The sequence below is a fragment of the Molossus molossus genome, unplaced genomic scaffold, assembly GCF_014108415.1.
Source record: "Molossus molossus isolate mMolMol1 unplaced genomic scaffold, mMolMol1.p scaffold_m16_p_5, whole genome shotgun sequence".
Lineage (NCBI taxonomy): Eukaryota > Metazoa > Chordata > Mammalia > Chiroptera > Molossidae > Molossus > Molossus molossus.
Window position 1 is genome coordinate 66,085,655 of NW_023425388.1, and position 15,975 is coordinate 66,101,629.

At 48.5% G+C, this 15,975-nt stretch overlaps 1 protein-coding gene and 1 non-coding gene across 3 annotated transcripts in view; both read left to right on the forward strand.

Annotated features, from left to right (window-relative positions):
• The window catches only part of GPR156 (G protein-coupled receptor 156), a 72,253-nt gene extending 58,229 nt beyond the window's left edge, over positions 1–14,024 (forward strand). For both annotated transcript variants that reach the window (XM_036243677.1, XM_036243678.1), the window contains exons 7-9: positions 291–527; positions 7,777–7,935; positions 12,684–14,024. In XM_036243677.1, the coding sequence (XP_036099570.1) occupies positions 291–527; positions 7,777–7,935; positions 12,684–14,024 (1,737 nt within the window). The remainder of the gene's footprint in view (positions 1–290; positions 528–7,776; positions 7,936–12,683) is intronic.
• Positions 3,167–3,270, forward strand: LOC118617948. The gene has a single exon (XR_004956904.1). It is a non-coding gene; the product is annotated as a U6 spliceosomal RNA (small nuclear RNA).
• Positions 14,025–15,975: the final 1,951 nt, after the last annotated feature.

A 15,975-nucleotide genomic window follows, 5' to 3' on the forward strand; every position in this document is an offset into this window, starting at 1 on the left:
CTGTCCACAGCTCTGTCTGTAGGGCTCCTACCCACCTATTCCATCCTGTCCTGTGCCTCAACCCAGCAGAGTCCTATGTGCCAACCTCTGATAAACTAATTCTCAGTGCAGGAGAGGAAAATAACATTTACTAAGCACCTACTAGGTGGCAAGGGTGTCCTAAGCGTCCTCTCCTGTCTGAGTAAATCCTCGTAGCAACCCTTTAAGGTAGGTTTTATTATTCTTACTTTAAATGGTCCCAATTCTCCTGCCCTTTGGCCCTGAGCCTCTGGTTCTCCGTCCGCCTCCAGGGCCTGCTGCTGCTGTATGGTGCCTACCTGGCCGGCCTGACCGACCATGTCAGCTCTCCTCCTGTGAATCAGTCTTTAACCATCATGGTTGGGGTCAACCTTGTGGTGCTGGCTGCCGGGCTTCTTCTTGTGGTCACCAGATATTTGCACGCCTGGCCCAACCTGGTCTTTGGCTTCACGTCTGGAGGAATCTTTGTTTGCACAACCACCATTAACTGCTTCATCTTCGTTCCCCAGGTATGCTCTAGAAACAATTTGCCAGGCCGGTCCTCCGGAGGATTAGCTGGGCATGATAAACTGCTCACTGTGTTGTCTATCAAGACTTTTGAGTACCATTTATTGGAGAGTCAGAAGGAAAGAGGGTTCCTGGTGAGCTGGCTTCTTCTGTTCGTCCCTCCTCCCTCTCCTGAAGGGAGACCCCTCTGTTCCCGGTCAGCAAGGAGGGCAGCCCGAGTGGCTGAGCATGGCCGCTGCCTGTTTCCACCCCTGGCAGCTGACTCCCACCCCACCTTTTCCACCCATCCTTCAGCCTGTTTCACCCATTCCCAGTCCCTTCCTCATCTTGATAATGTCATTCTTTCACTAGCCCGGGAGTGAGGAGCCTGCCTTTCTTTCTTTCTTTCTTTCTTTCTTTCTTTCTTTCTTTCTTTCTTTCTTTCTTTCTTTCTTTCTTTCCCATTTAGGATTACAGATTCACAGGGAAAAACTCATTTGGAACTTGATGCAATTGTGAATGCTTTTCTTTTCTTTTTATTAAAGGAAAATATAAAGTACTCCTCTTCTTTTTACAGCAAGGAGAAATAAAACTGAATAAAAACATGTTTCATATTATGGGGATTAAAGAAAAAAATCAAACAGGGGAGGAAGATAGAAGCAGAAATGTCCAGACAGCAAAGAGGAAAAAGGGAGTTGGAGGGAAAGGCAACGGAATCCATAGGCTCTGAAAGGAAAGTGACGTGAAATTATTCCTGTTGGGCCCGAGGGTACCGCTGAGCCACATACATCTGAGTTAGTGAACTTGGCATCAGGCACTGTTCCTGTTTCTCTTCTAGTTCTCTTTTTCTTCCCCCAAGGCCTCCCCCATCCTACTACCCTCTCAACATCCATTCTGGTTCCCATTTCAGCTTCCAGTTGACTATGAATGACTTTGCCTTGAGGTCACTGACCGATCAAATGGTTGGCGGAGGGTTACAGGGTATTTATAAAAGGGAAGAGTGGACTTTGGGGCATGATGGTGTGATGCAGGCATAGGCGTTTTACTCTTCTTCCTTTTCGTAAATTCTCATGAAAATACTCAAAAGAATAAGCAAATGTGGAAATATCTGTAGCAGCAGCACTAAAAACCAAGGATGGGCATTGTCTCTATGACAGAAACTAGAGGAATTTGTGCTGAATCTTAATGTTATAAGAGCTAGATTAAAGGAAGCCATTGAGAGCTGAGTCTTATTTGTCTGGAATGCAGCAGAAAAGGGCTATGAAAAGCAAGGGCTATTCCTCTCTGAGAGATGGGAACAGGGAGTGGGGAGGGGCCTTTGGGAAGCCCACCCTTTAGGCTGTGGTCAGCATTGTTGATTGGTAACCCATCCTCCCATTGCCAAACCCTTTCTTCCTTCCCATCTCCACGATATAGTCTGAAAGAACTAAACGTTTGCTTTTACAGCCTCCTTTACACCTCACAGTGCCCATGTGACACAGTTTTTTTGTTGTTGTTGTTTTCATTTCTTTATTGATTTTAGAGAGAGAGGAAGGAAGAGGGGGAGAGATAGAAACATTGATGAGAGAGAACATAAGTTGGCTGCCTCCTGCATGCCCCCCACTGGGGATCAGGCCCACAACCTGGGCATGTGCCCTGACCAGGAATCCAACTGGCGACCTCTTAGTGAATAGGTCAACACTCAGTCACTGAGCCACACTGGCCCGGCACCATGTGACATAGTTTTGAACACTAAAGTTTTTTGGGGCCGCTCCTGAGAAAGTTTTTGCTTTCCTAAAAAAGCTATGGGTATGGCTGGTTTAACCATTTCTACCTTCTTTTTTTTTTTAATATGTTTTTATTGATTTTTTAGAGAGAGAGAAAAGGAGAGAAATATCGATGAGAACCTGGGTGGTTTTGCTCAGTGGTTAGAGCATCGGCCTGCAGACCAAAGAGTCATGGATTTGATTGCGGTCAGGGGCACATACCTTGGTTGCCATTCAGTCCCCAGCCCTGGTTGGGATCATGCAGTAGGCAACCAATGAATGTGTCTCTCTCACATCAGTGTTTCTTTCTCTCTCTCTCTCCCTCCCTCCCCCTTTATACCCCTCCCTCCCACTTTATCTGAATATAAATGGAAAAATATCCTTGGGTGAGGATTTTAAAAATAATAAAATAAAAAGCCACCAGACAGAAAGAAAGAAAGAAAGAAAGAAAGAAAGAAAGAAAGAAAGAAAGAAAGAAGAGAGAGAAACATCAATTGACTGCCTCCTGCACACTCCCTACTGGGGATTGAGCCTACAACCCGGGCATGTGCCCTGACCGGGAATCGAACCGGGACGTCTCAGTAAATGGGACAATGCTCAGTCCACTGAGCCATACCAGCCAGGCTCTTCTACCTTCTTTCTACCTTGAATGTTTGTTATGCCTGGAGCTATGGCAGCCATCTTGTGACAATGAGGGAAAAACCAAGAGAATGTATTTACTAGACTAGGAAACTATAGCTCTTTCCATGTAATACTATAAATTCAGGGGAAAGGACCTATGAAGAAATTCTGCAGTTTATAAGAAGAGATGCACAAATTTCTGAGGGTTTGGAAAAGATTCCTACCTCTGAAGGAAACAGACATTTTTAGAAGACAGCAAATTTGTCTTTTCAAAAGGATTTAAAGGATATTGCATGGTGCTCACTTCAGCAGCACATATACTAAAATTGGAACAGTTCCGAGATTATCATGGCCCTCGCACAAGGATGACACGCACATTCATGAGGAATTCCATATTTTAAAATAAATAAAAGAGCCCGGATGGTGTGGCTCAGTGGTTGAGCATCAACCCATGCACCAAGAGGTAGCTGGTTTGATTCCCAGTCAGGGCACATGCCTAGGTTGTGGGCCAAATCCTCAGTGGGGGGCATGCAGGAGGCGGCCAATTGATGTCCTCTCTCATTGATATTGCTGTCTCTCTCTCCCTCTCCCTTCCTCTCTCTCTAAAAGTAATAAAGAAAAAATTTTTTTAATTAAATAAAGGATATTGCCTATCTTTAACCAAAGCAAACCATCATGAGAAGGACATAATCTCAGATCATGAAATATTAAATAAAGATGAAAAACATGGTATTAAATTCAAAACCCCTGTAGAAACATTGAATAAGCAATTGGACATGGCAAAATATTGAATTAGTGAATTAATTTAAGGAAACAGAACACAAGGAGACAGTTTATGAAAATGAGAGACTAGATAATGAAAGATGGGGAACAGATCTAGGGATACCATTTACAGCTAACAGGAAACTCTGAAAGATAAAAATAATTTGGGGCAGAAGTAATCACCAGTAAACTATTGGAGGAAAGACTTCCTGACCTAAAACAAGACCTCCATCTGGAAACTGAGTGAATCAGCAGCCTCCATGATGTGGCTCTACATATATCCCCTCTCTGAACACTCACATCTGTCCCTTGGCATCCTTGCCTTGGACACAAGACTTCCACTCTCTGTGGTGGTTGAAACCTCAGCACCTAGGACAGTAGTGATATCTAAGTGCACTCCCATCTACACACAGACACAAAAATGCAGGACAAAGTTCAGCTTGAAAGCCGACTTCCAGGTTGGAAATAAATGACAAGCACTTGATTTGTTAAAGTGAGATGGAAGTGGAATTATTATGGGGTACAGGGTCAAAAGGGATGGGCAGTGATGGCCATTCTCTTTCCTTCTCTCTGTTTCCCATTTTTCCTCCTAGCTGTCTTGAGCTCCCTTTCTCTTACTCTATTATCTTTCCTCTTCTGTTTTCTCTGTCACGCCTTTTTTCTTCTTGGACTGATCATGGTCTAAAACCAAATATATATGTTTTATAGTGCATTGTATTTTAGGTCTAGGCAGTAAATTATTTTTTGTGTTCCTTTTAATTGACTTTCCCCTCTGGCTCCATGGCCTTTAGTAGAAGAGTCTCCCTGTGAGAGCTGCACTGTGTGTTCCCAGCAGAGAAACAGCTGAGCAAATTCGGGAAGGTACCAGAGAGCTACATGGGGAGAGAAGAGAGCAAGAAAAGGGCACTTCCTTCTTGCCACTGAGTGTCAGACTGTGTGGGAGGGGCTTATGAAAACAAAGGCACGGATACCTCAAGGGCAATTAGGTGGTGCTAGAGCTGAGTGGGATGAGTGAAGGAGCTAGTGGACCAAGTGGCATTCCACACAGGCCCTCAGGAAATGCCTGAGTGTTTATGCCAAACACTGAGGTCATCACCAGCAAGGAGCCAGCCTCTGCTTTTGTTGATGGTGACCTACCTGTGAGCCAGCCCTGCACACACCTTCTTCCTTCCCTTCACCTCTGAGAGGCAGATAGGTCCTGAGGTAGAACATTGTTTTCTCCTCTAATCCTCCAGAGTGTTTCATCTGCTCCTCCAAGTAAGTACTTGGGACTTCCTACGCTGCCTGAGTTATCTGCATATGTCTCAGTGCCCCTACTAGATAGATGAACTTTTTAAAGGAAAACTTTCATTTGTTCGTTCATTCATTCATTCATTCATTCACTGCTGGGAAGATGCAGTTCAACACATGGCCCCATCTCTGGATGTAGTTGGGAGCAGACATGACGAAATTATAATACATGTTTTAAGTGTTTGGGGAAGGGGTGCCCCAGCCTGTCTAGGAACTCATGACACCTTCTCAGAAAATGGGCCCAGCCTTGAAGGAGAAGCAAGCGTTCCCTGAGCCGTTGGGGGGCAGGACAGTGGGTGGCATTCAAATGGGGAACACCGTGACAAGAGGCACAGAGGTGTGAGAGAGAACAGGCTATGTGTGCAGCACCGCAAATCTTTGCACTTTTTGAAGCACAACTCAAAGGAAGGGGAAAGTGGCAGGAGGCTAAGAGGTGAGTTTCTCGAGGCCCTATGTGTCCTGTCGAAGACTGGAGATTTAATCCCTCTGTATTAGTTCCCTGTAGCTGCTGTGACAAATTAATACAAAGTTAGTGGCTTAAAACAAGTCAAATGTATTATAGTTCTGGAAGTCAGAAGTCTGAAATGGGTCTCATTTGGCTAAGATCGAGGTGACTAGTCCGCGTTCCTTCTGGAGGCTAATGGGAGAAACCATTTCCATCCTTTCTCAGCCTCCAGAGGCCGCCTGCATCCATGACCCGCTCTCTTTTTCTGTCTTTAGAGCCAGCCGTGTGGTATCGTCAAATCTCTTTCTGACCTCTGTTTCCACAGTTATTTCTCTTTTTCCGTCTCTGTCCCTCCTGCCTCTCTCTCATAAGGACTCATGATTATATTGTGCCACACTATATAACCCAAAATCCTTACCTTGAGCACATTTACAGAACCCCTTTGTCATGTAAGATGCTATATTCACACGTTTTGGGGCTTAGGAGGGGAACATCTTTGGGGGGCATTATTTATCCTACCACAACCACAGAGGCTGAAAAACCAAGAATGTGCCTGTCCTGGAGCAGCGGTTCTTAACCCATGGGTCACGACCCCTTTGGGGGGTCAAACGACCCTTTCACAGGGGTCACCTAAGACATAACAGTAGCAAAATTACAGTTATGAAGTAGCAACGAAAATAATTTTATGGTTGGGGGTCACCACAACATGAGGAACTATATTAAAGGGTCATGGCATTAGGAAGGTTGAGGACCACTGTTCTGGAGGGTCATAGAGAGGTCCTGAAATTATGACCTGAGGGTCATTTGTTGCCATATTTCAGAAACCCCAAAGGGTCTAGTCTGAAGGACCAGGACCTTCACAAACAGGGAACTAAGGGGGAGGGGACTTTCATCAAGGGGCACCTGGCTCCACCTGGCCAGCTTAGGGAGAGACAGACCCAAAGCCCTGGACGCCCTTACGCCGAGGTTGGGCAGTTCCTCCAGCAGCCCTGCAGCGAGGGCTGGGCCTGAGGGTGCTGGGCAGACAGGAAAGCTGTACTGCTAAGGAAATGAAGGGGTCTGAGAGGGAGCCAGGACGCTGGGACACTGCTAGGGTCAATGCTAGGAGAACACTGGGCGTCTGCTCCATCCACTCAGGACCATATAGTGGCCCTATGGTGCCAGGCTCCAGAACTCCCTAGTGAGATGGTGAGCTGACGGCACCATAGGCTTTCAGGAAGGACATCTGAGAGGAGGTTTCTGGACTGATTCAGCACACAAACTCCTAATATCATGAGGGATTCATGCTGAGTCAACAGAGGACCCAAGAGGATATGGGTGAGATGTGGTAAATGAAACTGATGGCAGGATTTAGAATCCTGTCTGAGCTTTACCAAATTTGGGTTAGTAAATGTTGACGAGTGAGCAAAGAAGTCCCTGATCCCCGTGAGGCTCCCCACAGTCACCAGCATCATTTCTAAGGTGCCGGAGTGTCCAACGCATATCAGGACTCAGAGTGATGAGAATTCCTAAGGGTAAAACAGAAGCCTCCAGCTCTGTGGCCTCCCCTGGGATCCACACCACTGGCATTCACCAAGCAGGGACAGTGTCCCAAAGGCTCAGGAGGACGGCCCCCCATTTGTCAATGCCCTATGTTCCATTCCATCCTTTCACAGATCATTTCTTAAAACCAGTTTCTTCTGAAAAACTTTCCTTAGGACCCACAGTTAACAGTCTCTGTCTTCATCAGCTGTGCTGGGGCCGTGGGGTCAGCACAGTGCCCTGGTTACAGCAGAGGCTCTGCAGCCTCCTTGCTGCATGGGCCTAGATCAGTCATATTCCTCTGGGTCTTTCCTCATTTGTCAAGAAAAAAAGATGGTCAGATTGCAGACCTAACATTCTATCATTCTTATTGCTATTTATTGCCATTTGTGGTTTTCTACCTGAGTCTTGATTATTGACTTGGGTTAGAAGTCTTCCAGCAAGGAACTGGGTTTGCGATCGCTGTAAGCACACCATTACTCAACAAATGAGGATAATTAAGAACAGCTACATATAACTAGAAACAGTTTCACTTGAAATATACAGAGTTTAGATTGCTTAACCCTGGTATAGCTCATAAACTCTGGCTTTAGAATATGGTCCTAAAAGTATACTTCAATCCGGTTTTCTTTGACCAGCTCAGCAATGGGTGGGTCAAGCTAAGATTGTTCTGTTTCATCTACCTGTCATTTTCCTTTGGCATTTTTCAAACATTCTCTGTACCTTCTGTCATTACTGCCCATGAACTTTCCAGAGTAAAGTACATCCCAAGCAGAGATTAGTTTGTGCATTTGCGTATCGCTGTCGTTCCTTGGCGTTTTGGAGAGTGGGAGAATGTGTTTCTGGGTGTGTAATTAAATAAATAGCATGTGTTCTTTTATTTAACAGCTGAAGCAATGGAAGGCATTTGAAGAGGAAAACCAAACAATTCGATGCATGGCCAAGTATTTCAGCACTCCCAGCAAAAGCTGCCATCCTCAGTGTGGCGAGGAACAGAACGGCCATGCTAGAGGAGAGAAAACGTCCATGGAAAGACTACTCACAGAAGTAAGCGAGACCTCTGCCTGGTGGATCCTCTAGAAAGGACTCCAGTCATGCACTGGTGCGCCCCAGATGTCACATTGCTAATGTTCTTTCTTCTCCTCGCATCCTCCCCCCCCACCACCACCATTCCTTAGCGGCAGGCAAAACCTCAACATTTCCTCAGTGACTCTCCTCCCGCGTGGCTGACCTGCACCCACTTTATTCATTCACTGAACAGATGTGTGCCAGGCATTGTGCTAAGTGCTGATGAATGAAACAAATATAGTCCCTACCCTCATGGAGCTCACAGTCTAATGGGGGAAATAGATACGGATCAAGAGAAGAATGAAGGAAAAGATCAGGGTGGTAAGAGAATAATGGGCGGTAAGAGCAAGGGAACCTAATTTAGAGCTGTTAGACCAGACTCTCTGAGCTGAGAGCTGAAAGTAAGTACAAACTGATCATAAAAGAGGGTAGGGAAAAGCATTCCAAGCAGGGGAACAGCATTGGAAAGGCCCTGAGTGGTAGTGGATGCTAGCTGCTTCTGCGTGATAGTCTTTCCTTACATAGAGCGGTGCCCTCATTTAGAAGACCTTAGGGGGTCCCTTACTGTATTTCCAGGTTTGAACAAGAGATCTCAATCATCCCACCAACCCAGAGAGTCAATAAGTGTCTAAAGATGCGGGGCGGGGGGGAAGGGCTGAATAAGGCCCCTGAATATCAGAGTAGCACCAAGAGGGCAACCAGGTAGTCTAGTCCCCAGCCCTTCTGTTTTCTGCACTTGAGCCAGACCTGGCACCTCTCCCAGATCTGGGCAGTGGGGTGTGGGCCGAAAGCACATGGAGGAGCTTGAGGCTGCACTGCTTCAGAAAAGAGGCATGCGGCTCAGAAGAATTAGTATTTTCACACTAAATTATATTCCATGTTTTCTTCAGTACAGGACATACCTGAGTAGGTGTTATTTAAGAAACTGTTTTACTGCTATTGGACTGACACATGGGTGTATCAGGGATCCCTGTGCGAGAGGACTGTGTGATGGGAACCTTAGAAACACAGCCAGTGAAGGGCTGGGCCTTCCCTGGGCCCCTGCCTGGGCCCCTCTAGCCTCCCGCACCACAGCCTCAGTCTGGACCTTTTCAAAAAATCAGAGTACTACTGCTCTATTTCTGTACTGTTTAGGAAGCATTCAGGACCTTATTTCAAAGCCAGATTTCTCCCCACCTGGCAAGGGAGTAGCATTGCCTTTGATACTCTGTGAAGTCTTCAAAGAAGCATTTTTTTTTTTTTTAGCTCAGCAGAAGGCCAGAAACTTGGCGAGAACAGCCAGGATGGTTTTCATTCACAATCAGCTAATGTTGGAACAGCCAAGTGGCCTGACTCTTTAGCCTTATGGTAATTTATGACGTGCTGTTTGTACTTCTGCCACACTAACCACCCTGTTTCCCACGCAGTGACTGTATCTGCTCTATCCAAAAACGATGCCTGGAGTCTGCAGAGGAGGGGCCCTAATAGGGAGCAGATGCACAGGCAGTAAAAAGTTGGCCTCTCCCCAACACCCTACACCTGGTACACCAGAAAAGGCCTGAGAACCAGCAGCCACCCCAGGGCTCCGTAGCAGGCCTAGAGAGGTCACAGAATCTAAATTCCCGGGTCCGGCATTGCCTGGTGGACAAACACGGTATCTCTCCTGCCTCGATATGAGCACAAACCCTGACTCTAGCCTCCCTCCAGTGCAGCCCCTCTGCCAGCCTTACTTTGTCCTCCTCTGCTTACTTTCCCATGATCTGGGAAGGGTGTCTTTTTATTCTTTTTTGTTGTTCTTGATCATCTTTACCGGAGGATATTTTTTCCATTGATTTTCAGAGAGAGTGAAGAGGAGGGAGGGAGGAGGAGAGAGAGAGAAAAAAACATCGATGTGAGTCCGGCCAGTGAGGCTCAGTGGTTGAGTGTTGACTCATGTACCAGGAGGTCACCGGTTCAATTCCTGGTCAGGACACATGCCCAGGTTGTGGGCCCGATCCCCAGTGGGGGCATGCAGGAGGCCGCCAGTCGATTTTCTCTCTCATCGATGTTTCTATCTCTCTCTTCCTCTTCCTTCCTCTCTCTCTAAAATCAAAGGAAAAAAATTTTTTTAAAAAGCAAAACGTTGATGTGAGAGAGACACATTGATTAGTTGCCTCCCACACCCACCCCAACTGAGGCTGGGGATCAAATCTGCAACCCAGGTGCGTGCCCTGGACCGGGAATCAAACCCATGACCCTTTGCTGTACAGGCCAACACTCTAACCACGGAGCAACACCAGCCAGTATACATCTTCTCCTTCTTGCCTTTTTCACCACTATGGCCAGGGGTTCCCCAGAGGTGTTCCGGGCAGCTCCCATCGCTGACTTGCCAGGCTGTGTGAAGCCAGCAGGTAGAACTTCCCAGAAGCTGAAGAACCTCCCTTCTGCACTCTGCAGCAGAGAAAGCCCACCTATTATTTTTATCTTCCTTGAGCCATAGCAACAAGCAGGTGATTCCATTTCGCCTTATGGCCTGTACGTTGTGAAACACACCATGCACCTGGGTTGCAGATTTGATCCCCAGCCTCAGTTGGGGTGGATGTGGGAGGCAACTAATCAACGTGTGGATGTTTTGCTTCCCCAGATGTGCCTAAAGTAATAATTAATAAGCTCGTTTAAATGCAGCTGCCAGGAGAGGTCAGAGTTTGGCTTCCCCGTGGCAGCGGCTCACACCACGCCTCTCATTAGTATGCAGTCATGGTGAAAACAGCGTCCCACTTTTTGGTCTGAAAGAAGAGAAATCTGTTTCTAAATCCATCACCAGCCAACTTCAGATGTTTGGTCTGCTGGGAGAAGAGTATTCTCCCAACTCAGTATCTACCCTATTTTTCTACTCACAGAGACTCATGGCTAAGGCACAAAAAGACACCACTCAGAGTTTACTTGTCGAGGTAGTTGTCAGCAGTTGGTGGCTTCCTCCTAACTCTGTGAGGCAGTGAAGGCCTCCTGAAGCCAGCCTGGACCCCCCTTCATGAGGAGGGGCTGCTGAGGAGGAAGAGGGTTGAGGTCCCAGCTGGGCAACCAGCACAGTCACCACTATGAGATGCTCAAGAGCTATGTGCCACCACCCAGGTATCAAGAAGAACCTGAATGAATGTCTCCCAGTTACTCATCCACTCTGCTCCTGGCAAGTCCTTGAGTCATCTACACTTCCCCAGCAACACCCCGACCTTGCCACTCTGCGGATGAGGAAGAGGGAGACCAGGAAGCAGGTGCTCAGCTGCAAGTCCCTTCCACTTAGTCAGAAGTTACTCACTGCTCTGGGACTCTCCTGGTGATAAAAGAAGTAGACTAAACCAGGACACAACTGGGAGTCCCAATACCAAAGCAATCACCTTCCTGCTTATAAATAGGGAGCAGAAGCTCTGCCTTGGGGTTGCTGCCAGAGACTATTGCTGGACTAGTTTACTTCAAGTACTGCTTTCTGACAGGGTCACTTCTAGGCAACTCTCCCATCTCAACTTGAGAAGGCACCACAGGTTAGGTCCATAGTCAACTTGTACCAGGAATCCTAAAGAAGGAGAACATCCTTTTATTTCTAGGGTATAATGCTTATCCTTACATTTTAAAGAAGATGGCAACAAAGAGAAGCATATTGGTATTTGGACAAGTACTCCCTAGAACACAATGCTTGTGTTATTACCTTCCCTACACCCTTGACCCCGGTTGTCTGCCCCAAGACCATGAGTTCCCCTGCCTCACTGCCTTTGATAATCAAAAATTTCAGAAGATGAACATAAGGTCTGAGTTAGAGAGTCAGCTGCCCTTAGCACCAGAGGACGCTCAGGTCACACCCACCGCCGTATTCTTCCTCCTACTTCATGCCCACAAGCTCAGTTATTATGGACATACCTCTTCAGCTTGCACTTGCCAGGCCTCCTGGGCCCAGCCTGTTTATCAACTAATAGCTATGCAACAGGTAGGCAGCTCAACAGCAGAACTGCCCCAGCCTCATCTTCTGAGCTCCATTCTAGATCTACCGAATCAAGCTACCAGAGACGTAGGCCCAACAATCCTGTGTTAAAACAAAACAAACACTTCTTCAATAATTCCAATCCCTGCACTTCTTTAGGAGCTACCAGTAACCGATAGTGCCACACGGTAGCTTTCACCTTCCACCCCAAGTCCAGCCAACCTGAGATTCTCGTTGGCCCCTCCTGGCTCAGCCTTATCTCGTTGGCCCAGGAATCTCCACTCTTCTATCTCCATTTTCTAGTCTAATTAGCAAGAGGCAAAATACTTGTTTCCCCATTCAATCATCCCCTTGAGATATGCCTCAAATTTGTCTGTATTTTGCAAAGGTGTCATAAACCCAGAGTTGGGCCATCATTCAGACTTGTGTCTGCAGAGCGGCCTGACCCTCTGTTCTGAGGGTGTGTGGCAGCCAGCAAGCAGCAAGCTGTGTCTCCTCCAAACTCCCATCTCCCAGAGAACGCCACAGAGCGGGGACCGAGGAGGACATTAGATCACACAATGAGTCGTGGCTGACCTACTGAGCACCACGCGTCAGTTATTGCACTGAGCTGTGTGCACATCACGTGTTCGCACTTTGCGGAGGTGCCTCCTTGAAGCCTAAGGTCACCAGCTGGCACACCGAAGCGCTGGGATCTCAGGCAAGGTCTTCTGGCGCCACACTTTCTCCACCACGGGAAACGGCGTGAACGTCCTCTGTGGCATCTTTTGTTGATGGTTTTGCTTTTGTCTTACAGAAAAATGCTGTGATTGAAAGCCTGCAGGAACAAGTAAACAGCGCCAAAGAGAAGCTAGTAAGACTGATGTCAGCTGAGTGTACCTATGACCCCCCGGAGTGGGCTGTCCTCCCTGCCTCTTCCCACAGCAGGGATGGTCAGGCTGCAGCCCCTGTGCAAGGCCTGGCAACTCAGAGGCATTCAGAATGCCCCTCTGACTCTCCAAAGGACACCAGTGTGGCTGCCCAGGACTCCCAGAGTACCTCAGTGCCCTCCTCAAGTGTGCAAAGCCTTGAGGGGCTTGGGAAGGACACTGCCACCTCCCTGGGGCAGAAAGAGATGCCTGACTTGAAAGACTTTTCTGATCATTTAAATTTAGGCTACAGCCAGAAACAACAGGCTAAGCCAAGCCAGGGTACAGAAAGGAGAGACCAGGTGCCTATGGTCCCCCACTTGAGTCACACACCAGGTGAAGAAGGCTCTGCTCCCCAGAGACAGGGGCAGCTGGAGAACTCAGGGGAGCCCCAGAAGCAACTGTCAAGGGTCAATTCAGTGATCAGGGAGAAGCTTCAGGAAGTCCTACAAGATCTGGGCCTGGGCCCTGAGGCTCCCCTCACCTCTTCCCGGTCCTGTCCCCAGCAGCCCTGGAAGAGCGGTGCTGCCCACAGTGCCCAGAAGATGCCCCTCTCCAAGGAGCTGGGCTTCAGCCCATACCTCGTGAGGAGAAGGCGGGCAGCACAGCGGGCTCGCGCACACTTTCTGGGCTCTGTACCCGCATATGTGGGGCATCAGGCAAATAGGACTGTATCTGGCACAAAAAGTGGACTAAATGTGCAGAACAAGGACAGCCTCTGCTTGGACCCTCAAACTGCTGATGCCAGGGTACCTTCTTCCAAGAAGCCTTCACTACTCCCAGATCCTCAAGGCAAGCCAGGCACCCTGGAGGACAGCCAACAATGCCAGGCAGAGCCCCAGGGGGCTGGAAGAAGCCGTGCAGCCTTTCCTCTCCAGCCTTCTGGTCCTAGCCGGGTACAGTGTCGCACTGGCCCACGCCTATCCAGAGACTCACCAGATCTGCCTGAGCAGCGACAGCTGCAGTCCCCGGGGTCCCCAGGCTGTCCCTCCCTTTCTTCTCCATGCAACTACCTTGACACTGAGTCCAGCAGCTCAGACGAGTTCTTCTGCCACTGCCACCGGCCCTACTGTGAAATCTGCTTCCAGAGTTCCTCTGATTCCAGTGACAGTGGCTCGTCAGACCCAGACCCTGAGCACACTGCAGGGCTGGCTTCCTGGGAAAAGCTGTGGGCCCGCTCGAAGCCCATCGTGAACTTCAAAGATGACTTGAAACCCACACTGGTGTGAAACTCAGCAGAGCAGGTCTGGATAGAGAGGTCCGTCCAGCACAAGCCATACCAAGGCCCCCAGGAGGAAGGCCAGTCCTGACCTTCGGGGAACACAGCAGCACCCTGTATTTGACTGGCCCTTACCATGGTTCAGCTCTGCTCACTTGAGTACTGTGTTACCTTGAGCACTTCTTGGGCACTGCCTGTCTTGTTACTACCTCACGGCATTCCTGAAAAAGACTCCAGTTGAGTGGCCATAAAAGATACTTTTTAGATAAAAGGTGCTAAATGAGCTTAGAAGCCTTCCTGTCCTGGTGAGCCTGTATTCTACAAAACTCTTACTGTGTAGCAGCTGGATGGCTGGTGGAGACAGGTGGAGAGATGGAAGGAAAAGGTCGGCAGAAGCAGCTCTGTGGACTGTGTGTGACCTATCAAACTGGCCCTTCGGTGGCACATCTGCTATGAAGAGAAGTTTCGTACATCCATGGGTGTCCCATTCTTGGCAGGGGGTGCAATTTTGTTTCTGCTAAAAGTTATAAACAGGACCACCCCTGGGTTCCAGCTTCTGGCCAGACCAGCTTACGGCCACCCCTACGGCAGTTTGTTCACGCTTTCCGCCCTTGTGGCACCTCACCATAACCCCAAGACAGTCGGGTTTCCCTGCGGCCAAGGCGACCTAGTCTTCTGGTCCTGTGGTCCATCCCTTTGACTCTGCCCGTGGTACCATTTGGGACGCGGGGAGCACACACTGGCAGTCTCTGTTGGGGTAGAAGAGGCCCTGTTGGTCAAGAGGTGCTTTGGGTGCCATTGGAGTTACATGACTACCCATGGATCCATAAGCCTGGAAACAGAAAATGGAGAAATAGAAAGGAAGAAATGAGGGAGAAGGCAGGAAAGAAAACAGGTTTTGAAATTTTACCTTGAGTCTAGCACAGTACGTGGCAGCATTTATTTCAGTAATTCCTTATGAGATCCCTGGGAAGCAGACACTCTCATTCCCGATTTTACAGATGGGGAATATAAGACTTCGAGAACTAAGGTAACTTACGTGGCTAATGTAGGACTTGCCCACAGGTCCTGGGACTCCCAACTGGTAGATTTTCCTGGGGATACATCTCCTTCTCATTCTTCCGGGAGTGGCAAGCGGGCCAGACAACAAAGCAAGGGTAGTGTACGGAAGCTGAGAAGTGCTCACCCTGGAGTCCAGGACACCTGCCCTGAGATAACCAAACTGGGTTCCTCACCTTGGGAAGAACCCTCACTGGCCAGGGGCCCAACTGCTCCTCCGAAGGGAGCCAGGGAGTTGGCAAAGGATAAGCGCCAGTAGCTCGTCTGCTGCCAGAGCCACCGGGAGAGCACAGATGGGTCCACTTTGCTGGCTGCTGAGCCCGTGGTTGTTTAGAGGCCGTCCTCTGCCCCCATCCGGTGTGTGCGCACGTTCGTGTGCACGAGTCTGAGCCTCATTAGATATGCCTGGGGGGGGCACACATTTGGCTCTAAATGTCTCACAGAAGATTTATCACGGACTCACGGGGGCTGCTGACACTCGTGAATCTCCAGACACTGGATTGGGAGGCCCTCCTGGTGGTACAGCTTCTTTTGTCATCTACTTTTACATACAAATGTCATAATTTATTCTGCGTGTGGGTTTGTAGTGTCTGCTTGTGCTGTTTGTTGGCTGTCCAAGTGATACTTTAATAAAAGAGAAACAACTCCCAAGGCGGGTCTCTTCAGAAGTTGTGGTCTCAGGCTGGGGACAAGAGGCACAAAGAATGGATACACAGCCACCAGAGTTGCCCTGGGTCACCCTTCATTTGTGACAGAAACACCTGCCCCAGTGGTCAGAGGAGACTCTGGAGACCCTGGACGCTTCCTATCCATGGGGGGTCCTGTGATGGGCTTCACCTCCTTCAGCTCCTTCCTCCCAGTATGTCACCACTAGCAATCTCCTGTTCGTGACTGTGGAACAT